The sequence below is a fragment of the Mirounga angustirostris genome, unplaced genomic scaffold (genome assembly GCF_029215605.1).
Source record: "Mirounga angustirostris isolate CCGP_5_RB_7025 unplaced genomic scaffold, mMirAng1.0.hap1 SCAF_8, whole genome shotgun sequence".
Lineage (NCBI taxonomy): Eukaryota > Metazoa > Chordata > Mammalia > Carnivora > Phocidae > Mirounga > Mirounga angustirostris.
The window spans coordinates 138511965-138536598 of record NW_026991716.1 but is presented as its reverse complement, the minus strand read 5'-3'; the positions used below and the strand labels follow the sequence as shown (position 1 = coordinate 138536598).

The 24634-nt window shown below is 53.5% G+C and overlaps 1 protein-coding gene across 8 annotated transcripts in view; it reads left to right on the top strand.

Annotated features, from left to right (window-relative positions):
- Positions 1 to 24634, top strand: part of AGPAT4 (1-acylglycerol-3-phosphate O-acyltransferase 4) — a 123023-nt gene extending 98389 nt beyond the window's left edge. For all 8 annotated transcript variants that reach the window (XM_045865851.3, XM_064598324.1, XM_064598323.1 and 5 more), the window contains 6 exons: positions 8880 to 9041; positions 9551 to 9704; positions 13326 to 13428; positions 15960 to 16035; positions 21450 to 21648; positions 24085 to 24634. In XM_045865851.3, coding sequence (XP_045721807.1) covers positions 8880 to 9041; positions 9551 to 9704; positions 13326 to 13428; positions 15960 to 16035; positions 21450 to 21648; positions 24085 to 24179 — 789 coding nt within the window. In that variant the 3' untranslated portion in view covers positions 24180 to 24634. The remainder of the gene's footprint in view (positions 1 to 8879; positions 9042 to 9550; positions 9705 to 13325; positions 13429 to 15959; positions 16036 to 21449; positions 21649 to 24084) is intronic.

Genomic DNA, 24634 nt, shown 5'->3' with positions numbered 1-24634 from the left:
CAAAAAAACCCAATGTCTTAAGAGTCCCACAGATGTGGACTTGAACCCTGGCTCCTGCATTTGTGTGACCTCAGGAAGGTTATCTGACTTTTCTGAACCTCAGTTAATAATTTCCATTTCATGATGTTGTAAGGGCTTAGTAAATATATAGGGCTCACTGAATATATGTGCTTGTTTAATGAATATAAGAAAATACCTAGTTCAAGTGCCTTACACAAAGTAGGCATGTAATAATGCTTAGTTTCCTTGACCCTAATTAGTTCCCCTGCACTGAGTGTTTTCTTATGAAGAATAGGATAAGGTATGGAAGACAAGAGAGAGCAAATGTTTTACTAGGTGGGATTTAAGCGGAGCTAGATCCCCATGCAACTGACATCCCCCATCATTTTTATGCAATACCAAGTGTGCTTGTATTCGTGCTATCGAGGTTTCTTCATACACATTTGTCAAATTCCCGTTGGCTACAGAGAGATGAGAAGTTTTTAGATGTGGAGAACTGTTTTTCTTTTTTTAAAGATTTTATTTATTTATTTGAGAGAGAGAGAGAGCGAGCGAGCATGGGGAGGAGGGGCGGCAGAGGCAGAGGGAGAAGCAGACTCCCCGCTGAGCAGGGAGCCTGACATGGGGCTCCATCCCAGGACTCAAGGGTCACGACCTGAGCCCAAGGCAGACACTTCACCAACCGAGTCCCTAGATGTGGAGAAGTGTCCTACGTTTTCTTGTCCATCAGATATACCTGCAGCTCTGGTTCATCAGCTCCATTAGGCGGGTTTGTATCACCCTCAATGCTAATATCATGTGGGTGTGTGGGAAACATGGTCGCCCACCCCACCCTCAATGGCTTAATCAGCATCATCCGTATGGTACTCCGGCACCACCCACTGCAGTAAGAGTGGGCGGGGACACCACTGTGGGCCTCCAAGTATTCACCCGTTGGGCCAGGCCTGCTGGGACCCGGCATTACCCAGATAAGGAAGCCGAGAGAATGGTGAGGAGGTGAGATCCCTTACAACTCGGGCAGCCAGGTGCAGCACTGGCCAAGGAAAGAGATCAGTAGCTCAATGGAAGTAGAGATGCAGCTTGAGTTCATAACTGAATACGTCCCTGGAAATGTTAGTGTACACTTTATTTTTAAAAGTTATATTTAGAAGTGTAGTGCTGAGTTAGACACACCAAGGCCTTTTTAGTCTTTTTAAAAATTTTATTTATTTATTTGCGAGAGGGAGAGAGTGCAAGAAGGAGCAGAGGGAAAGGGACAAGCAGACTCCCTCCCAACACGGGGCTCCATCCCAGGGCCCTGAGATCAATCACGACCTGAGCCGAAATCAAGAGTCGGAGGCTTAACCCACTGAGCCACCCCCGTGCCCCGGTCTTCTTTTTTATTAAGTAGGATCCTCTGGCAATGTCTTTAACAAGCCAGGGTTGGATTACACCAACAGATCGTAAATCCAGACTTGCTTAAAGCGGCAATACATTGGGCTTCCTCCCTCCTCTTCACACAAGCCTCAGCAGACCTTCAGAGCAGGGGATGTTTGTCCTGGGAACCAGCTCTGACTCCTCAGGGACGCCGGTAACTGCTCCCTCTTTGTCACACCCATCTGCTAACGTGCCCAGGGCCCTCCCATGCCTCCGTCTCCCTGTGCTTCCATCAGCTGCTTATCAAACACCTGCCGGCCACAGGAATTGGCAATAGCTCCTAATATCTTCCGCCCTTGCAAGGTCCTGGTCTCCCAGCCCTGCCCCTGGAATTCCTTCTGCTCTGTCTCTCCTTCTGCCCAGGGCCACCACGGGAGGGACTCAGGCTGACCATTCGGAACAGAGGCTAGGAAGGGGACGTGAGGATCTGTGCTCAGGAAGGGGGAGCTGGACACTGCATCTTCTCTCATCTGTTTTATCGGGAGCCCTGATCCTACTGAGCAGAGTCAAGTGTGACAAGTACCCAACGTTCAAGAGTTTCCTTTGTCCCCAGATGCCCTTTCCCTCCCCACTCCATATCCACACACCAGGCAAACAAAGAAGAGTTTCGGGTTTGGTCAGGGGGTCGGACGCAGACTTGGGTGGGGGGAAGATGCTATCGAGAGTCTGGGAGCTGGGAGCGCTCTACTCCACCTGGATAAATGATACACGTTTATTTGCAGTCGAAGAGAGATGAATTCTCAGAGAGTGCTTCTGTTTCATGTTTGTTCTATGCGTTCCCCCAGCGGCTGTGAATAATTGTGGCACAGTGTTCATTTTGTTTTCCGACTCTCTTGAGATTTTTCTGGTAGTGTAAGGTCCCCAGCATTTTCTTCTTTAGCATCAGAGAAGGGAGACAGCCAGCCAGAGAAAGAATGAGGATAAGCAGATTTAGGCCACATATATGTTACTCTCATGGGCACAAATAGAGTCTCACCGTTTGACATGTGAATGCACCCACACGCGCGCATGCGCCGGACTCGTGATTTTTGAGCTCCAGTCCTATCTCCTGCCTTTTACTGTGGTAGGGGACTTACATTTCAGAGACACATTGCAGCCCCATCTTGTCCAGGCTTGTACCCCGCATCGTTTGCCGGAGAGCATGTCGGTTCAACAACTTACAGAGTTCAGTGGCCGAAGTAACACAGACATTGGCAGCTTTCTGTTTCTCTCCTCCCACTAGACTGCACGTCTCAAGGCCACAGATAATCACCTTCACTTTGGTGTCCCCACCTGGCCCAGTGCCCGGCACAAAGGAGGTATTTAACAGGGGTGCCTGGGTGGCTCAGTCATTGAGCGTCTGCCTTCGGCTCAGATCATGATCCCAGGGTCCTGGGATCGAGCCCCGCATCAGGCTCCCTGCCTCAGCGGGAAGCCTGCTTCTCCCTCTCCCCCTGCTTGTGTTCCTGCTCTCGCTGTGTCTCTCTCTGTCACATAAATAAATAAAATCTTTTAAAAAAAATAAATAAAAAGGAGGTATTTAACAAACACTGGTTGCATGGACAGAACAGTCTTGATGTTAAAGTTCACAATACCACACATCAAAAAAAGAGGCTGAGCTGTTGGCTGACTTGCTAGTCCTCTACAGTGATGGGGCTTAGCTCATAGACGAGAAAAAATTTCAGAGGGTTAAAGTGTGGATGTTTTAGTCTGCTTTCAGTGTTCCACTTAAGAGATCCTATTCAGGTATTTTATATTTAGTAGAAATAAATGACCTTGGGTGAATCCAAATGACTAACTGTGACCGTGATGGTAAACCTTCAGGAATGGCCATGTGTTTGGAGGCCAGAAAGATATTTGTGCAAGCAGCATGTTGACCAGGGGCCATCGTACTGACCAATGTTAGAACCCAATTGTGTTTCCTGTCGGGCCTACGGAGTGGTCAGAGGAGGTGGGAGAATCACGGAAAGGTGGCTGAACTGGATGTCCTACCCATTCCAACCATCCTACAAACCCAGCCTCAACACTAAACATTTTCATTTTATCAGCCGGCAGGTGGCCATGCTGGAGAAAAACCTTAACTAAAAAGTCCTGATTCTGCTCATTTTTCATCACAAAGGCCATGGACCCGACACAAGTGAGGGGAGAGCCTCATAATCTCAGGGTTGCAATGTACTGGATCTCAGCGCATCTTCAAAGCAGTTCTTTCTAGCACCATTAGCACCATGTGGTCTCTGCACAGGGGTTGACCAGTTGTTTGGAGGTGCTGAAGGGGTTCATGGGGTGTTGGAGGGTTCATGGGGTTTGCTGTCTCCCTGAGCAACTGCGTGGTCCCAACTGTGGTTATGGGCTGCTCAGTTAGATTGATCGGGCAACTGTGGTAAGATAGCTCTCGCCCTCGCTCTCTTACACACACACACACACACACACACCCTTTCTCTCTCACACACACACATTCTCACATAGTCTCTCTCCACATGCACAGTCTCTCATACACACTCTCTCTCTCCACACACACCCTTTCTCTCACACACACACTCTCACATACACACTCTCAAGTCTGTCTACACACACATACACACTCACTCTCACAGTCTGTCTCACACAAACTCTCTAGACACACACAGTCGCTTTCATGCACACACACCCTCTCTCACACAAACCCTCTTTCACACTCACACAGTCTCTCTTTTTACACACATATAGTCTCTCTCACACACTCTCACATACTCATTCTCACACACACATACACATATACTCTCACAGTCTCTCACACACACACTCATACACACTCAATCACACACTTTCTACACATAAAATTCTCTCATATACACTTTCTCACACAATCACACACACACACACACACACACACTCAAAAGTTTCATAAACTTTTAACTGTAGAATGTGATATCATGTCAGCAACTCCCTACAACTACCAACAATGGCCAGGTCCTTGCAGTTGTGGATTCCTCATAAGAAGTTGCATTTCCTATGAACATTTTTTATTTTCCAGACATGCCAATGAGTAGATGGGCCTGTGGTCAATCTAACTCATCAGTAATCCTCTCAGATCTACCCTCAAAATAAATCCAGAATAAATGAAATTAATATTGTTTTTATACATTCTTTCCTGAAGACTTGACCATCCACATATAGAAACCCTTGCTTGGCCTGGGAGGGTCATGATATTGATGGCGTATTGAGTTTCCTGGAGGACTGTAAGCATATTTGAGTAGGAAGTTTCTAGTCTGTGGGTCTTAAGTGAATGAACTCCTGTAAATCTCTCAGCGCACTGCCTGTCAGGTAATGCTGGAATACCCGCAAACTTTTGTTATCACCATATGCTAAAGCATGGTTTAGGAAATGGGCTGAATTGAAAGGGACATTTAGCCCCTGTGCTTACTCTGTGGTAGTAATAATAGCTATACATTATTGAGCACCTGTTGTCAGATTCACAACTCCACACTTTTGTATATGTTTCCATATGTTATTAAATCTTTACGGCAACACTTGGAGGTAAGTATTCCTTTCCTCATAATACAGCTGGGAAAATTGAGGCTCGGGAAGGTTAAGTCTCAAGACCAAAGTCACACAGCTGGGCCGTGGTAGAGCCTGATCAAAATCAGGACTGATTTCAAAGCTTTCCAAATCCTGTTATCCCTGCTGAGGAAAGGAAATCAAGTAAAGTATCTTTGATTTGAAAGGCAAAAGTTTCTACCTTAATATTTTAAAACATTTCTTATATCAAATAAACATAGTCAACATCAAGGTCTAGGCCTAATGATAACATCCAGAACTTTAAAGTTGAAAGACGTATTAATTCAACATAAAAACAGAAATATCTCCTCTGTTCCTTTTGATCATCATTATCAAATAGGCTGTTTTGATCCAGTCTTACTTATGTTCCAGAAGCAAATGGTTGAAATGTGCTGATGTCAACTACTTCTTAAAAGGGGCATTGTTAGAGGAATGCTGCAAAATATTTTGTTGATAAAAAACAGGAAAATCTAATAAAACAAAAAAAAAAAATCGCTTCTGATTTGACCACTCACCCAGAGCTACTGTTATTTTCCTGTTTTACTTTCTTCATGTAGTCATAATCAGACTCTAGACTCAGCTTTGATTCCAGACCTTTTAAAAGTTTAGTTTTATGTAATAAGCATTTCCCCAGCTATTAAATATTCGTAGGAAACAAATTTTAGTGGCTGTAAATCAAAGGTTGACAAACTTTGTAACTGGCAGGATAGGGAATATTTTCAGCTTTGTGGACCATATTGCCTCGGTCACAACTATTCAGCTCAGCTGTTGCAGCGTAAAAGTAACCATCGGCAGTGTGTACCCGAAAGAAAGTGGCTGTGTTCCAGTAAAACTTTATTTATAAAAACAGGTGGTGGAGCTGCTTTGGCTCACAGGCTACAGTAACTGCTCTGTAATATCGCATTATGCACTGCATGTACAGTCTGTCGTATATACTCTAATTCATTGAGCTCTTCTCCTGTGGGGCATTCAGATGATTTGCAGAGCTCCCTCCAACACAGTAAGACAGTGATGGATATGTAGACTCTTGAGCTCATCTCTTTGGTCTACACATAGATCCCACATCACTGTCAAAGTTCCGTTTCCTCTTAGCAGTAGGTTATCAAAAGCCAACCATTAAGACCCATTTGGGTCTGGTGGGATAGTTCCATTAATAGGAAATACCCATGAGAGTACTTTCCCCACCAGACAGCTAGGATTGACCGCATGGGGCCACTTACCTTCCTAGACCCAGTGGCTGCTCCCCTACAGTATATGATTCCCTTCTTGGTTATAGAACAGATCATCTTTTAGAATCCCTTCATGTTGCCGCAAAGTCTTTTTGGAATGAGTTCAGGAATATGTAAATTTTGTACATAGTCCTAACCTACCGAGAAGGTAAGTTGAGTTCATTGGTGAGGATTTTCTATCTTGTTTTCATCTCACAAGCCATGAGTAAGGAGTTAACTGAGGCTCAGGAGCAGAAAGCATGAGGACACCCCTGCTGACAAGAGGAGGGGGTTGAGGGAAGGCCGAAGGGGCCTCCCTGGACCTGAAACCTGGCAGTGGACACACGCTGATAGGTTTGTCAATGGCTCCTATGGGCAGAGTGGTGATGCCCCAGGCAGTTTGGTTTTGTGTTCTGAGTGACAAGCACTTCCTTCTCACTTAGCACAAGAAAGCACAGTCAGAATAATTAGTTCATGCTTTGAGGATTTAAAGTAACCCCATGTTGAAAAGCAAAGAGTTTTCTAGGGTGAAGTGACTGATGCTCTGTCACAGGCCTTCGTCAGCTCAAGATGGACAGAAACCCTGACCCCCGGGGCTTGGGCCATGAAGACACTCTGTTCCCTCTGATAGTGTAGCCAGATACCTGCCGGGTTGGCACGGTGAGTCCAGTGGCCTCAGCATGTCTAGCCTGTTGTCTCAGGGTCACAACATGACGTCAAAGCCGTGACACACTCAGCAACCGTGTTCATGGCAGAAAAAGTGGCCGGGCCTCCTGGCCGTCTCTCTTTTTGTCGTGGAGCGAAATCTTCCCAGAAGCCCCAGAACCCGTGCACCCTAGCAGACCCTCGAGCCACCTCAGCAGAACTGGGTCAGAGGCCCACACTAAGCTAAGGGGCCCGGGGGACGCGAGGCTGGGTTGACGTCACTCATGGTTACCCCCCAGAGCCCGAGCATGTCGCCTTTGGAATGGAATGGAGCCTGCAAGAGAAAGAGGAGGGGACAGCGGCTGTTGGGTAGGCGGCCCTCCATGTCTGGCCCCATGCCTTGGTAGGCATGAACGTTTCTCATGGACTGTGGCCCGCGGCAGGCCACCTGGCCGAAAGTCTCCGCTTCCCCAGCTGTCAGCTCCGTGATTCTGGGCAAGTTACTTAACATCTCTGAGCTTCAGTTTGATTATCTATAAAATGGGAGTATCTAGTGCTTTTGATTTCAGATGGAATAGAATTTATAGACGTGCATCGTCTGTGCCTGGCACGCAGGAAGCCCTCCTCCCAGGTACGGCGAGGTCTCGAACCCATGGGGACTGGCCTCCAGGTCCTCTGGGGGCAGGCCCCGGATTTGATGGCTTGGTTCTCTTCTTCGAGAGAATTTGCATGTTGGGTCTGTGGGAATAACAGAAACAAAACCCATCAAAACACGGAGACACTAAACCTGAAAGGTGTCTGTGCTTTGTCTTTCCCAGCACGGCGGAAGATGTTTATTGTTGGGGTTTTTTAACATAAAGGGAGCAAGCGGCCGTTCGTGCCTTTCTCCAGTCCGTGCAGGTGGCTAGGGGTGCGGCCCGTAGCTCTTCACCGAGCTGCAGCTGCGTCGTTGCTGCGGACGCGACAGGCCTCCTAGGTTCAGGGCCTAACTAGACAGTTGTCACCAAGAGCACCAGCTAAGCCTGCCTGACTGTCCAGATCGCTGCCCCTGTCACCTGCGCCATTGACCAACGACAGCCATCTCAGAGAGTATCTTGGCCAGGCCTCCTAGGTTCAGGGCCTAACTAGACAGTTGTCACCAAGAGCACCAGCTAAGCCTGCCTGACTGTCCAGATCGCTGCCCCTGTCACCTGCGCCATTGACCAACGACAGCCATCTCAGAGAGTATCTTGGCCAGGCCTCCTAGGTTCAGGGCCTAACTAGACAGTTGTCACCAAGAGCACCAGCTAAGCCTGCCTGACTGTCCAGATCGCTGCCCCTGTCACCTGCGCCATTGACCAACGACAGCCATCTCAGAGAGTATCTTGGCCAATTCCAAAATTCAGGGTGAAAAGTATAGAGCCCAACCCACTAGATGAAAAGCAGTTTTGGGGTCTCTCCTGCCCCCCCAGTGCCCCGATCCCTGGTCTTCTCCAGGCCGGCACTGGCTAAGGGCCTACGCCGAGCAGCCCCAGGGGCCAGCCTGTTGGTGGGCCAGGTCCCTGTGTCTTGAGCCAGCCTCGGGCATTCTCAGGCGGGCGTCCAGCCCCACTGCCAGCCTTAGAGATGAGCCAGGGAGCCCCCAACATGATCTGGTGGCCCGAGCTCAACTCTAGGCTCCCCCACTGTGCAGCCCTATGACCCAGGGAACCCTCCAGACCCCATTTCCTAGTCTGTGAAAGGAGAATAATGTCTGCCCTGCTGGCAGAACCAAGTTTGGCTGAGGACTGAGTGAGATCTACAGAAAGAGTTTGGTGTTACAACTGCCTGACCAGCTTGGAAAATGACCTGAGCATCCCCGAGACCCTTAAACGTCCCTCATTGTTCCGGACGCCGCCCAGATGCCTGCCCACCCCCAGGAAGACCCCCCCTCCCCGCCACGCAGAGTTAGCACAACCTTGGCCTCTGGTTGACCGGTGCGGAGGCTCCAGGGTCAGTGGCTTCTTGCTTCGTTGTGCTCTGGAACCGTCCCCTTAGGCCTTTGGAGAGCATGTCCGCTCCTCTTTTTCTAGTAACATCTCCGTAAATCGCCCTGGGCCCCCATCTCTGTTTCAGGGTTCCAAAGTCCTGGCCAAGAAGGAGCTGGCCTACGTCCCGATCATCGGCTGGATGTGGTACTTCACAGAGATGGTCTTCTGCACGCGCAAGTGGGAACAAGACCGCGAGACCGTCTCAAAGAGCTTACTGCGCCTCCGGGATTACCCCGAGAAGTATTTTGTACGTCAGACCCCGAGCAGCCACGGCCCCAGCCCCAGAGCACTCCCACGTGAGCAGCCTGACACGCCTCGCGCCTGTCCTGCCAACCTGCCCCGCTGGCCGGCCCCACTGTCGCTCGCTACCCGGTCCTCCTCTTTGAACTAACGGGTGCAGAAATAAATCCTCAGAGCACTCTTGTCACACTCACATTCAGATGCTCTTCTCATGCTCACACACCCACATACAGACTCATGCACACATACGCTCACTCCTCTACTATCCTCAGATGGTAAACTTTTGTCCCCCCAGCTCTTGTGGGCGCAGAGGGGAAGGCCAGCCTCTGGGCTGCACCCCGAGGTCAGGGGCTGGCGTAGCTGCCAGGGGCCATCCCTGCTCTGGCCATAAGGGCTCCTGGGGGACTGCATGTGACTGCGGTATATGGGGGATGGCGCGTGTGACTCAGAATGGGTGTGACCCAGGGCCGCACGTGGACCGGGGGCTGTGTGTGACCATTGCGCTGTTCTCTCCAGTTCCTGATTCACTGTGAGGGCACTCGGTTCACGGAGAAGAAGCACCAGATCAGCATGCAGGTGGCCCAAGCCAAGGGGCTGCCCAGCCTCAAGTACCACCTGCTGCCACGCACCAAAGGCTTCGCCATCACCGTGAGGAGTTTGAGAAATGTAGGTAAGGAAGAGCCCGGTGTCCCCTGCCCCCTGCAGCAAGGAGACCGCACCCCAGCACCCCAATCTGAATAGCTCTCCCCTGGCAGTGCTCCCCAGCTGATTGTGGCTGGTAGCTAGGAGGGCAGACAGGGCACAAAGGATGGATAGCTAGGATCCAGGCCACTGCCTGCTGGCGTTCTCACTCTCTCTCTCTCTCTCTCTCTCTCTCTCTCTCACACACACACACTCACTCACTCTCATAGGCACGCGCACTCCCCACACACGCACGCTGAGCAAACACTGCCCTCTAATGCTCAGCACTGGAACTGCAAGGCTGTGGTGACCTTGTGGACTCCCTAGGTCCTCCCTCCCCTGGTCCTCCCCGGGTTCAGCCTGACCCCACACCTCGTTAGCCCAGGGTTTTGGCGTCGTTTTGCTTTGTTTGGCATTTCTTGCCCATGGGTTGGCCCCAGCTGCCTCCAGCTGATGAACTCCGTGACCTTACCCTCTGTGCCCGCTGACCCCCCTGAGTCTGGAGCCCTGAGCCCTGGGTCCCCGTGGGTGAGAATCAGAAAGCAGCAGCTTTTGTTTCCAGGCTCTTGTCAGGACTCTGTCTCGTCTTAAATCCTCGGCACTTGGGCCTGGCAGCACGAGCTTTGCTCCTCGTCCTCCCGGGCAGCCCGCCCTCCTCTCAAACCCCCACCTTCCTCTGGCCCCATGAGGCCCCGGGGGAGGCCGGGGGAGGCCGGGAGGGCGGCGGGCCTTGGGCTCAGGGCAGGTCCCAGGTCGCACTGGTGTCCCCACGTCCCCCAACCCCCTCCCGGGGGCCAGATGCCGCCCTGGCGGGAGTTGGGCGGCTGGTCCCCAGCTTCTGTCCGCACACGGTCGTCTGTCTTCGCGCCCCCAGGTCTCCTCTCCCTCTTGTGAGCCAAGGGAGCTGAGCGGCGGGCGAGGGGTCTCCTGCGGCGCCGCCTGCACGCGGGGACGCGTGTAACCCGCCGCCTCTGGGCCCGCCCGAGCCCGTGGCCGTGAACCCGCCGGGTGGCACGCCCACGGGGGGGGGCCCACCCCGCAGGTGCCCCGAGACCCCCCCCAGCCATGCCGTGCGGCCCCGCCCGCCGTCCACCCCCTGCCCCCCCCCGAGCTGAGCCAGGTTGCCTCCTGCCCCGACACCACCCCGCTAGTCCTCCGCGGCCCCGCGGCCCCGCGGCCCCGCAGCCCGCCTCCCGCGCACTACCTTGCGGCTCTGAGCTCCCTCTGCTCGGCCTCCCAGCTGTCTGCGCTGCATTCACCCCGGGGATAGAACGGGCCTGTCACGGAGCTCCCGGCCGCCCCTGGCCCGCCTGACCCCAGCGACCCCGGGCGGAGGTCGCCGGCCTGTCGCCCGTCCCTCCTCCGGCCTCCCAGGCCGCAGCCGCTTGCATCCTGCACCGCCCAGCGGGGTCCGAGCGAGCCGGGAGACCCGACCCGATGCCGGCCGTGTGGCCCTGGGCGCATCGGCTCGCCACACTTCCCGAGAGCCGCAAGGAGGGTTACAGGAGAAAACAGGCAGAGGACTCGGCCTAGGCCTGGCACTGACATGCGGTCAAACGTCGGCCGCGGGGAGGAGCCTGCTCGCCTCACCCTCGCCCCCTGGTGGGGGTGCCCCGCTTCTGGGTCTGGTTTCCCGTGGGTTCCGCCGTGGCTGAGCTTGGCGGGCCGGCGCAGCCGTCCAGGCCACCCGCGGGCAGGCTGTGGCCCCTGTTCCGGCATAGGGGCCAGCCCTCCGAGGGCACTTCGGATTCGCCCCAGGGCAAGCTCGTCCCACCTGGCATGGCCAGAGTGTGCGGGCCAGATCCAATGAAGGAACCTTTGTTTTACTTCCAATATACAGATGAGGACGTTGGGGCTCAGAGAGAATTTAAGGAACTTATTCTGAGTGGCTCAGCTAATACACCGAGGCTGGGGCTCACACCCAGGCTGCCCCCTGGGGGGGCCGGGGGGGGGGCCAGGGGCTCTCGGGCTCCCCTCCTTCTCAAGGGCTTTGCAGGCAGGTGGATGTCATTGGGCCGTTTTATCACTTCAAGACACTTCTCTTGGGGTTGCCCCTCTGGAAAAGGAGGGGATTGTGCAAATCATTAGTTTTTAGGCTGTCCTCTGGGGAACCCCTGTGGCTGCCCCCACCCCCGGTCCTTGATTGACCAAAGTAACCCCACTTCTGTTGTATATACTTCAGGTTCCTGTGTAAGAGCCAGTCTGAAGGAAGGAGGTTGGAAACCCACTGAACTACATGAGCTCCGTCCGTGACCCCTTCTTGCTCTCAGACCCTGTGACCCCACCTGCCACACCGCATACAGCCTGAGTGCCTTTTAGCATAATGCCTGCCAAATGCAACATGGAGGTTGTTCTCCAGCAGCCTCACTCTGTGCGTGGAGAGTGACGCCTCCCCCCACCAGGGAGACAGCCAGCCTCCAGGCCCAGGACAGGAAGGGGCAGTGGTCTAGCTTGCTGGGGGTTGGGAGCTACCCCGGGCATTCCTGCGAGACAGCAGGAGAGACCCCCCTCTCCTCAGCTAAGACTAAGGAGCTGCTAGGGCGCCTCCTGCAGACCCCACCTGGCGGCCAGGCAACAGGTGGAAGAAAATGGACAGTGGTTTTCTGATTTTTGAATCTTGGTTCTTCGTATCCCCAACTAGACCGAGAGGACCCTCCTGTCGGACCCTCCTGTCATCCACCCGCTTTATGCATAGTAACTGCACATATGCCAAGCTCTCCATAAAGTACTGGGCTCACGATCTATTGTCACGGCGTGCCAGGCCCCGTGGGAAGTGCAGACTTTGGCCAGCTCAACAAGCCTATGAGGAAGGCATCGTGGGTCCCCTTCTCCAGGGGAACTAGGCTCAGGGCGGCTGAGTGGCACGTCCAAGAGAGGGTCCCCCAGGCACCAGGCCGACTTCAAAACTCGTGTTCTTTCTACTGTCCCGTCCTGCTGTCCTGTCTGCACGCTGTATTTCTGCTCACTCACGGTCCTTCATGCATTCTGCACCCCTCCATCCACTGAGCAGTTATGGAGCCCGGGCCAGGCCCTGCGGCCCCAGCACTCCATGCTGACGTAACTTGCTGACAGGTCAGCTCACTGTTGGGCAGATGCACTCACATCACCCGTTCTTTGCTTCTTAGCCACGTTTCAACGGACTCTAGTTCAAGTCCTTAAGATGTCTCCAGCATCTTATTCTAGTTTTGTAGCTATCTTACTTCTCTAGGGGGAGAAACGCTCGTAAAATGGTTACACCGCCATAAACTCAGACGCATCCTTGGATAGGGTGCTCTAGACTGACTGATCTCATGACTGATACCTGTCTAGATATTGTTGCAAAACTTCTAGACGGGACACTGCAGTATTGCTTCAAACTGTTCTGACCCCAGTAATCACTCTGTTCTCAGTTACTGAGTTGAGGTGTGCTCTTCTGGTTACAAAAGGTGATGTGTGTTCAATGTAGGGCATTTGGACAGTATAGAAAAGCATGAGGAAGAACCCAGTCATCCCACCATCCTGAGATAACCAGTTAGCGAATTTCATCATTGTTTTCCAATGTGTGTATCTACAAAACAAACTTGGGTTCACACGCTATATACTGCTTTGTATTTGTTTTATTTTTTTATAGTTTCAGCTGTATATGACTGTACACTCAATTTCAGAAATAATGAAAATCCAACACTGTTGGGGGTCCTAAATGGGAAGAAATATCATGCCGATTTATATGTCAGGTAAGTTGGTTCCATTTCCTTTCCAAAACAGCGCCCATCAAAGTAATTAAATCACAAATGGCCTACAGACCTCTTTCCAGGGAAGTCTGTTTTGTATTTTCTTGTCTGCCTTCTGTAATGAAATGAACTTCACAGTCTGTGTTTATATTAGGAACTCAAGACACACAGCACTAATGTCAATAATCAGGGAAGCCTCTACTTTCTGATTCTCTCTGACCAACTCATACTCATCATAGAGCTCAGGTTGGACAGACGGAAGATAGTATTTTAGAGTCATTTTGAGACTGAGTATGAAGAGATTATTTCACTGACCCCTTTTCTTGGAGGATGTGTTTGCTACATACAGATATATACAGATAAGAACACGTAAAACTTATAAGGAGGTCTAGAAACAAATGAAGAACATTTTAGCAGTATCTTACTTATGTGTTATATCCCAAGCAATTACGATTTTATTGAAAAGATTTCACAAGGTATTAGACAAACCCGTTCTCTTGGCCCGCTGGATCAGCTTACAGAACGGGGCTCACCCTGGTCTCCTGCAATGTCATCGAGATGAACGGGAAATAACTGAGGGATACGGCAGACAGTAAAACCCAGCTGGGACTCACGCATAAAACCCAGCACGACAGGGCTGAGGGATGGCGCTGGTTTCCTTCACACTAGGTTGTCTTCCCAGAAGGCTAACCAAGATGATCCGACGTGCCCGCTCTTGGAGAACTAGCCAAGTGTTCGAGAACATTCTGATTTCTTTTTAAAAAGACCTTGCAGATACTGAAGTATGACAACACAGGACGATGTAAATTCAGCGGCTGATCGTCACCACAAGGCTGCAAGAAGGGCTCAGACCTTCCAGGAGAGATGTTTTGATGGACTGACAGCCTGAATTAAATAGCTTCCTAGCTGGAGAGGACTTTGGCTCCCCCTTACAAATAGGAAAGAAGCATCCTAATTATTCCTGTTTCCTAATGCCACAGCGGACAGTCTACCTTATTCCGCAGTTGAAGGCAGATGAGGGCAGGAAAACCAACCTTCCGGAGGGAGGCCTTCTCCCAGGTGTAAAGGAGGCTTTGCCCCGTGAGCTCTTACCGACACCTGGCAGGAGCCCCACTCCGGGGCCAGCTGGGCCCCAGCTATTTGGGGAAACCTGGAGCACTATTCAAGATCATCGTACCCACTAGGCCGCCTCTCAGGTAACTGCTTCTCTGGAGCACATGTAGGAATGAGGTGTAAACAGCCAAAACCATACCACGTGGGCCCACGGAAGCTGGTGCTCTCCTGGCCTGAGGGCAAGACTGTGCCTCTCCACACACTTGTCCTCATGGCGCAGGTACCCCCTCAGAGGGGAACAGGCTTTCTTGTGCTTTACCTCAATGCAAAGTATTAAAACAGCAAGGGCAGGAATGTCAAGGAAGTTCTTGAAAAGAGCGAAAGGGCCTTAAACGCCTACTATCCAAATAAACAGTATGCAGGCTCCCTATCCTTTTTCAAGAAACACAGTTAGACATCTGGTTTCCAAACCAGAGTGAGCCAGAAAGAGCGAAGGAGTCGGTATTCGTGGGAGGACGTGGAGGAGTTTACGGGGTGATTTTTCATTGTGTGAAAACCGCCCCGTACAATACAGCCTCTAAGATGGAATCCCACGTTCTCTTAACAGGCTACAGTGTGATGGATACGTCCTAAAAATGTACCTTATGACTAAGGTAGTCCTGAGCCAGAGAGGGACGTGAAGCCCCCCATGGCTGTCATGGGGGACGCAGAATTTCCTGTGCACAACATCAGGGTGAATAAATATGCCTGGAGGTCACAAAAGCCAGCAGCCTGCAGACAGACAGAACTAGATCTGCAATAGGGCAACAGGAGATGTGGTCTACTGAACCCCCCTTGCTCAGGGGGGCTGTTGGCAGGTGGCCCCAGAGCCACCCTCGAACCTCATCCACTTCTGGTGAGCAAAGGGCCACAAGGCCTGACCGGGTCCCCTGCTTTCTCCATGTTCCCCAAGATACACGGCCTTCTATTTGTCCAGACCCTTGCAGCATATCAGCCTCCGCACTGTCCAAGAGACCGAAGCGGTCATTGGACGGGAGACACTTCATTCACCACTGTATGAAGTCATTACCCGGCGGGGAGAAGCACCAGCACGGTTTCAGCTATGTGTAGACTCTGTGTATGTCGGATTATAACAGGTGGCAAATGGGAAACTGCCCTCTCTCGGAGGGGCAAACCCCAGATGTTTGGAGACTCTCCATGAGGTCGGGAGGGAGGACAGGGAGAGGCAGGAGTCCTCGGCTGACACCGCCTGAGTCCCCGAACCTGCCAGAGCAGGCCCTTCCTTCAGGGACCAGCACTGCATCTGGGCCCGGATCTCCCCAACATGGGTATGAATTTCTGCCTGTCAACTGAATTGCCGTCCGCACACCCACAAGACCCAGGCTCCCTCAGTAAAGCCCGGGGATGTCCAGCATCGTTATGAACCGTGGTTGGGGCACTGGTGCTGGCCGCCTCCCTACCAGCTGCTCTCTGCTTTGCAGGCGGATTCCTCTAGAAGAAGTCCCCGAAGAGGAGGACGAGTGTTCAGCCTGGCTCCACAAACTCTACCAGGAGAAGGTCAGTGCGGCGGGGTGGCTGTGCGGGATCCCAGGACCCATTTCGAGGTGCAGCTGTGGGTGCACTGTGGGGGCCCTGGGATCCGATAGTGGCAACACCCCAGTTAGCAGCCACGCTGGGGCTGATGCTCTACTTGGCGGGGGGGGGGAAGACTATAGCAAGGTGGGTTTTAAGGGGGCTTCATGGGAAGGATGATGGGTGTAGTGGACAGAAAAGTGATGGCCCCCAACAGCCCGTGTCTACTTAGCAAAAGTAGCCTCTGGTTCTTGGGGGGTAGAGTTCTTTCAGCGATGCGGATGATCCCGATGGCCTCGGACCTACAATGTGGCTGCCTGTAGGGTCTCAAAACCGCGAGCACAGGCAAGATGGAGGCTTGCAAGACTCCACCTCTGCTGGGTTTGCTCTGGCCCCGTGCCCCCCACTTCCTGGCTGTGCTCTAGCTCTTCAGCAGCCCCCCAGGCCCCTCCGCCGCACACACACCTTCTTTCCTTCCTCTGAGCAGGGCCTTACCTTTCATTGGGTTCTCTCCTCAGACATGTGCAGGGGGCAGAGGGAGTTGCATTCTTAGGGCCCTAACTGCTTGATCTTATGAAGGAGAAAAGGTTAGCGCCCACCTAGTAAGGAAGGCGTTTTTTTGACCACGTCTCGCTGCCCATAGAGACTTATTTCTGATTCATCATGCATTTTAAGGCCAAACCAGCCTAGAATCGAGTACACAGAGTAGGATACTGACTTCCTGGTGCTGAATTCCATAAATACAGACCGGCTGGCAGGTGCTGTCTTTTTCTCCCCACTCCGCTAGGGAAGATAATCACACGGAACTTGATGGGCTGTCTGCTCCAGTTGGATAAGCATTCTAATCCTTCCTTTGGGAATGTGTTTTGGCCCCAAAGACCCCCAGATCACCACCATCAGATTAAGTAGAGACTTCTTACAAATATGCTGTTTGGGGATCAAGATCCTGATGCTCTCACAGCAAGAAGTCACTCCTGTGTTCCCAAAAAGTCACTTTTGCAGAACTTGCCATTTTGGGGTCATTTCTGGACGGGTATAGGGATAGACATCCAGTCTCCTCTTCCAAACAGCACACAGGGACCTGTCACAGAGCGGGGACCGTGCAGCCCCCTCAGCCTCGGAGATTCACCCCGTAGGTCCGGGGGGGCCTAGAAATGCGTATTTCTCAGAGGCCGCCTCAGACCCATGGCCTGTGGGCCCGTGCTTGGAAACGTACTGCGGATGCTTTTAAACGGGGTTCCCAGTTGGGAAGGTTCTGTGCTGCTACAGGCCTGGGCCTGACAGAAACACGCCAACGATATATATTCTTTTCCTCTGGTTTCACGCACGGGGCGGCATTTTTCCTTGTGCTGTTTTCTGGTTTAATCATCTGGGCGGTAAACATGTCACTATTAGCGAGAAGAAACATGCGCTAAGGCCTCGGAAAGGAATGCTTTCGCAAAGAACCACACAAACAAATCTAACAAACGCGGGCCTCAAACCCACCAAAGCAAAGGAGGTTTTTCTCCACGGGCCCGGCCCGTTCTCTGCTGTGTTGAGGCGGGAGACTGGTGGCCATTGTGTGACCCGAACCACTTGGGCGTTCAGCGAAGAGCCACCTCTCCTTCCTGATGAGGTCTCTCCAGAGGCTTTTCTCTAAACTACATATGCATTAAAATGATAGGGTTCAGTTTGGAAGGGGTTCTCAAAACGATCATCTGGTGCAAAGAAACTGAGGTCCAGAGAGTGACATGCCCAGCTCCCATCTCCCTACGGGCCACGTCTATGAGCAGACCTGGGAGGCTGGCCTTTTCCCCAGAGAGGCCACCTGAGCAGTGAACAGGAGGGGTCAGCGGTGCCTCCAAGAGGAACTGTGAACAGACGGGGAGGAACCCCAGCATCCTGTCGTTTCTGTGGCAGCCCTGTCCCCTCAGGAGCCTCGATGGGCCTGGGACTTTGTGTACCAGAAATCCCGGTGCCCCACCACGCTTGCCAAAGTGGGGTTCTGTGTTAAGCGTCACCTTTCAGATGCATGGTGTTGAAAGACAGTTCTGCTGACGTTGAGCTTTGGACTTCGGGGCAGCAATTCTCTGGCTTTGCTTTCACGGACAAGTAAAGTGTCTGCAAAGTGTGGGAGGGGGTGCTGGGCGGCCAAACAGGGACGTGGCAATGTTTCATTCTGTTCAGGCAGGAACATAAAAAGAAATCCACTATCTACCGCTGCCATTTTAATACTCTCAAGTAGGAAGGGCATCATCTCTGAAAATGGGGCCGTCCTTTAAGTGGAACAGATTTAGCGTTTAGAAAAGGCACAACGCTGATGGCCTGTCAGCATCCAGGACCGCCGCTGGCTGCAGGGTGGGGGCTTCGGGAAACCACCCGTGACCTCCCATGATCTCTTTGGGGACAACGGCAGTGCCCAAATCGCTTTTCCCCTGAGCCATCATGGTTACCCCATGATATGGTTTGAACCAATTCTGACTTTTCATTTCTGACTTGTTACTTCCTTACTCCGCTGGCTGGCAGTCTGAAGTCTGCCGAAGGGATGAGGAATTAGCCATTAACGGTGCACGCTGAAAGCGGGTGAAGGAAGCGGCGTCCGAGCTGTCCTGTGGGTGTGGAGGGTCCACGGGGGCCGCGGTTGGGAGCTGCTCTGTGTGGGGTGCAGAAGCCAGCAGGCAATGCTTCAAGCACAAGAACGAAGGGTTTTCCACGCTGGCGATGGCTTCTGCATGGACCCCGAGGGCACTGCTCCTTGGAGTGGCGGCAGGCTCTCCGTCTGGGCCCCGTGGTGCAGGCCTTTGCACACAACACGCTCGGGCCTGAGGTCTGCCTGCACGGGGAGCGCTGTCCTCTGAAGGGTCCCTCCTGCCCCGGCCCGCTGACAGGGGAGCCAGCTCTGACCTCCTGTCCCTCTCTTTCTTTCTCTGCTCTTCCCTCTGCCCCTCCCTCCCTCCTTTCTCCCCCAGGGACTTAGCAAAGACATTTTATTTTGCGGAGCCAGCCGGTCCAGCTCTTTGAGGACGGCCTGGCCTTTGGTGCCGTGTCTCGGGGCTTGTTATGTGCTGCAGACTCTGAGCACTCAGGGGTTTGTCCTTTGTTGGGAGCATCTCCCCCTTTAGACTTCGGGGTTGAGATTTCTTTCTGGAAACAAATTCCCCTTTCACTAAATACGTTCCCCAATTCCAGCTTACCCTATGCCACGCAATGCTAACAGACGGCAACAAAAAATGGAAGCATCATTAACCCCGGCCATCTCCCCGTAGGGCAGACTTGATTGCAAAGGACGTGACATGGCCGGGAGGGGCCAGGAACGTCCTGCTGCTGGAGTGGACATCGGGCCCTGGCCAGGCGCTCCCTGTCCCACCCTGCAGGTCACAGAGCCACAGTGATGCCCCTGGAAGGCCAGCAAGGGCTACGGCACCAGTCCCTGGGGGGCAGTGAGGGGTCTTGGGGAGAGATTCAGTTTTCTAAGCAAAACAGAAAAAGAAAACTCTGGAGTGAATGAGTTCGGACCCCTAGGAAAGGGGGTGCTTTTTCCTCTTGCTGGAGGCACAAATAACTTTTGGCTTTAGCGAGTGTCTTTCTGGCCCGAGACGGGAAAAGCAGACAGGTTCCCCGAAGAAACATCACAGTAGACGGGTACCTATCAAAACTCTTAAGCAAAAGAATTAAAAAAAAAAAAAGGCCCGTTTTTAAAATGGGGGAGTTTGATGGTATGTAAATGACACCTCAATAAAGCTGTTTTTTAAAGGCCCGGAAGTACGCCCTCCCGTCTCAGTCCCGTCAGGCTTCTATGTCAAAGGGCCAGAGACCGGGTGGCCTGTAAATCTCACGGGCTCGGGGGCCAGATCAGGAGCCTGAGAGTGTCCCGAGCCCAGCCCACCAGGGATTAGGCTTCCACATAGAGATTCCGGGGGGACACAAGCATTCAGCCCGAAGCACCCCCCTTACCGAGTTATTGGGCTCCTGTTATTGTACCCTGGGATGAGAAAAATCACCCAGGTTCATGGCCGGCCTTGGCAAAGTGAGGGGCCGTCGCTCTGGGCATTGGACAGGTCACTGTCGCTTCCCCAGAGGTTGTCTGCGTCAGCCACAGGCTCTGGGGACTCATTTTAATAATGACTCTCCGTGGTGACAAAAGCATATTACTCAGTACCTCCTGATTGGGGAAAAAAGAGAAGTATGGTCTCTTTTAGAGATTGCTCTCTCAGGCTGTTAAAGGGAGAAGTTGGGCACCTCGGGTGTAAGTTCCAGGTAGGTGGAAGCTCGTTTTCCAGGAAACTCGACTCTTTGGACAACTGGAACACCAGGCTCTGACGGGGGCCCCCCGTGACCCAGAGATGGGTTTTGTTCAGCGTGCACGCTGTCAGCCCCCAGGATGCTTTCAGGATATTTTAGTTTGTTGCTGATACTTAGAAGCGGGCAAAGTCCCCGTGGCTGCCAGTCGCCGGCCCCCATGCCACACGGTGCCCAGGGACGGTGCTGCTATCCTGGTGTGGGTCTCTCTGGCCCTGTTGCCTGTCGCCCGGCCCCATGGTGTCACTCACTCCCATGGCCACCAACCAGCACCTGGGGTCTCCCGGGAGCCGCTGGAGGGTGCTCGCTGCGCAGGCCCGGCCTCGGGGCTCCCTGCTGCGCCCCGTGCCCGACCGAGACCCCTGCAGGCTCCTCGGTGACACACACACACACACACACACACTCAGGGACAGGCGGTCCCCTCATCCACGGTCCCAGTCAGCAGCGGCCGCTGGTGGTCCAGAAGCCGGGGTATCTGCAGACAAGGGGGGCCTCCTGTATTTAATCTCAGGTCGGGCACCAATGAGAGAAGGTGCTCCAACCTGTCAGGTCAGGGGCCTGCTGACCACCCGGCTGTCTCGACAGTCACTTCACAGGGCTGCTGGGCAGTGCCATGCTGTCGTGGGTTAGGTGCAAGAGGGCGAGCTCATGGCTCTGCCCGAGGCTCAGGGTTCTTCTAGTCTGTTCTGCGGGCGTTCACTGAGGGCAGGTTCGGTGTCTCGTTCGTTCTCCACTGGCCTGTTCTGGGGGGCAGGCAGTACTGCCCCTCTTGCCGACCAGAAGCTGGGCCGCAGAGGCTGGCCACCCGACCAGAGGCAGGTAAGTACCGAGGAGCCGACTAGGATGGACCCGGGCTGGCCTGGCACCAAAGCTCGAGCTCCTACGCCTGGGCTAGAGGCAGAGCTGTGACGTCCCGCCTCTGTGTCACTGTGGGAAGGGGACGCCAAATTCAGTGCTGGGAAGACCCCTCAGGCGCCTGCAAGATGCCGCTGGGGTGGTGCTGCGGCCCCCCACCCTGGTTCTGCTGAGTTCACAGCAGCCCCCGGTGCCCCGGGAAGGGCCTGCACGAGCGCGGTGTCATGCACGAGCAAAGTGCCTCAGGGTCGCCTCTCTGTCCCCAGGATGCCTTCCAGGAGGAGTACTACAGGACGGGCACCTTCCCAGAGACAGCCATGGTGCCCCCCCGGCGGCCCTGGACGCTCATCAACTGGTTGTTCTGGGCCTCCCTACTGCTCTACCCTTTCTTCCGGTTCCTCATCAACATGATCAGCAGCGGGTCTTCCCTTACCCTGGCCAGCTTCGCCCTCGTCTTCTTTGTGGGTAAGCAGAGAGCAAGAGCCCTGCCCCAGCCATGCTGCCGTGAGGAGCATCTGACGGGGGGACAGGGGGAGGCAGAAGGGCGGGTACAGTCGTGCCAGGTGTCGCAGCGTCTAGGAACAGGAAGCACAGCCTGCAGACGGCCAGGGAAAACTAGCTTGCAGGACTCACGGTCAAACACACCCAGAATCCCAGGCCTGGAGGAATTCACCTGTGGTTGCTCCCCCTGGGGCTCGGCGAGGCAGCAGCGACCGCTCAGCTCTGCTCACTCTCATCATTCCTTCCTTCGGGGCCCAGCAGCACTGGGCAAAGGCTCCTGGCCATTCAGAGCAGGTCCCGGCCCCTCTGGGGAAGTGCGAGTGCTTCTAGAAGGCGGTTGCCACTTGCCCGGCATCGAATAGAAAGGTCTGGGAGCAGCCTTGCATTAATCCACACCGACTTCGTTGACCAGGAGTTTCAGACTACTTTGGTCTCTTCACAGCCCCAGGGTTCCCTGCACACTGCCGCTGGTCTTTGAAGTGAGGCAGCCGGCGGCGGGGAGCTTGGTAGGATTCCCTGGGAGGGGCAGCCCCATTTCACGGCCAGCCCCTCTGGAATGTACCCTTCCCTGGAGTCTGAGGAGGACGTGTCCTCCTTTGAGACTCTGGAAAGCACGGGCAGAGTGTGCCCTGCCTTCCTGAGACCAAGAGGACATGGCATGGAGTCAAAGCATGCAGTGATCTGTGTGCTTGTTTCAAATGGACGTAGCTCAGTTATTCCAGCAAAAGACACAGGTGCTGACTGAATGCTCAGAAGACGCCAACACACAGAAGTGCATAAAACTGGAAGTGTCTCGGGACAGAATTCCCCTTTGAGCTTACGCCCCAGAGGTGAATCATCATTAACAGTTTGGTGCACCTTCTTCTGGACTCAGACATATATGCATAAATACACAGATGGACTGTCCCTAGTGCAGTTTTCACCTAATAAATTGTGGCCACCTACACACCTCACAACACACAAAACCTAGCTCCTTCTTTTGGATCAAGCCAACCAATTCTAGACTGTTTGCAATAGGCAAGTTGGCTGCTATTCTTGAAGTAGATCCTACTGTCATCTTTTTTAAAATGAAAAATGTATTTTAATGCTGAAAATTAAAATACTACCTGCCCTGTGTAGAAAGAAGAGGGTGCAGGAGAAAACCCGTTTCTAATAATTTAACTCCCCCAACACAGGCCAGAGGACCGCCCCCCGAGGGCTATGTGCTGGCCAGGTGCCAGGAGCTGCAGTTGTCGGGGTCCCCGGAGGGAGGGGAGCAGACTGAGCCTATCCACCTTCAGTGGGGCTCCTTGGTGATGAGGGTGTGCAGTGCATGCCCAAACGGGGGCCGGACACCCTTCCCACGGAACGGGGTCTCCGGGAGCTCGGAGGAGCTGACTGCCCTGAGCCCACAGACCAGTGCCTCATCAGCTGTGAGCCTCACTACACTCTGCCCGGGATGTCGGTATTTGGGTCTCGTTCCCCTTCCCAGGCCTCTGAGCAATGGAGTCGATGTCTTTCGCACCCCTTGGTTCTCCAGTGTCATCACCGCCGCCGCATGGTGGCTCTAGTATTGGGACAGGCCCTCCTAGGACTGCCCGTTTGTAACTGGCCCAGGGACGCCCGGGCCTCGTCGGGCTGGGCTGCGCTCGCCCGTCGGCTCCACGTGAGTCTGAGGGACGGTTCGCAGACCACAGTGCTTTTGCACACGGGGATTTCAGTTATCAGCCATTTATCCACTCTGAAATGTGTATTACGTGCTTGGTGCTGGGCTCCTCAGGGGACTCAGACGTGCTCCTGCCCTGAAGGAGCTCACCGAGTCTGCCGTGCCCGAGACAGCAGCTTCGACTGCAGCGTGTGACCTCGGCCCTGTTGTCCAGCTTCCTGGTGGCTCTGCCGGGCTCACGAGGGTCCCTCCTGGTCTCTGTTTGGGCCCATCCCGCTGGCAGCCAGGGGCTTTTCCCCGTTCACAGCTCTCTTACCCCAAGAGCAGAGCTGGACACTACATAGACATTTGGGCTCTTGCACTCTCCAGGTTCCTGGTAGGTTATCCAGCTTCGCTGAAGGGTGTTTATTAAGTTCCTGCCCTGCATTTGCAAAAGCATCCTCTTTGCCTTGGGGGCCAGTATAACAAGCAGAGGAATTCTGTAAGCCTCGTGTACAGTGGAGTGTGGCTTAGCAACCTCGAAGGGTTGAAGGATTAAAACCCACCAGCAGAACAGCCTCGCTGTTTCTTTAATGTCACTAGTCTGACGCCCATGCTCCAGAACTCCAGCGGGATTATGCCCTGGGCCCCAAGTTAGCCAGCGAGATCTCAGCTGCTGCTTGAGGTCTGCCGACAGCCGACAGCCGGCCTCCCCGCATTCTCCCCGGCAGAGTCCCCCGGGGGCTCCTAACTCCCCGCGCTTCCCATTTCTGCAGCTTCTATGGGAGTTCGATGGATGATTGGTGTGACAGAAATCGACAAGGGCTCTGCCTACGGCAACATCGACAGCAAGCAGAAACGGAGCGACTGACCCCAGACACATGAGCGCCCGGAGGGGCCCTTGGGGACTGGTGGACGCTGCCAGCCATCCTTAGTGGGACCCGGGGACGAAGCGGGGTGAGCCCCTGCTGGGAAGGCAGTTTGGTCTCCATGCCAGATGGGGAGGAAGATGTTCTTAAATCTTTTATCCCCCCATAATGCTTAAGTGGGTTTTGATTTTCTTTTTGAGTGTGAGTGTGTGTGTGTGCGTGTAAGGGAAAGGATACATATAAGTCAGAATGATGTGCGGTTGAGTGTGAGCCTTATTTTGTCATCATTCAGAGGGGATCTGAGGCACAGGGGGAGGGCAGGGATGGGGAACAGAGGGTTCCCCTTCATTCTTTGGTGCTGAGTTTTCTGTACTGGATTGCGAAAGAGTGAAAGGCGCTTTAGGTAAGATGACTAAATTATGCCTCCAAAAAAACAAACTATTTGGCTCCCTGTGCT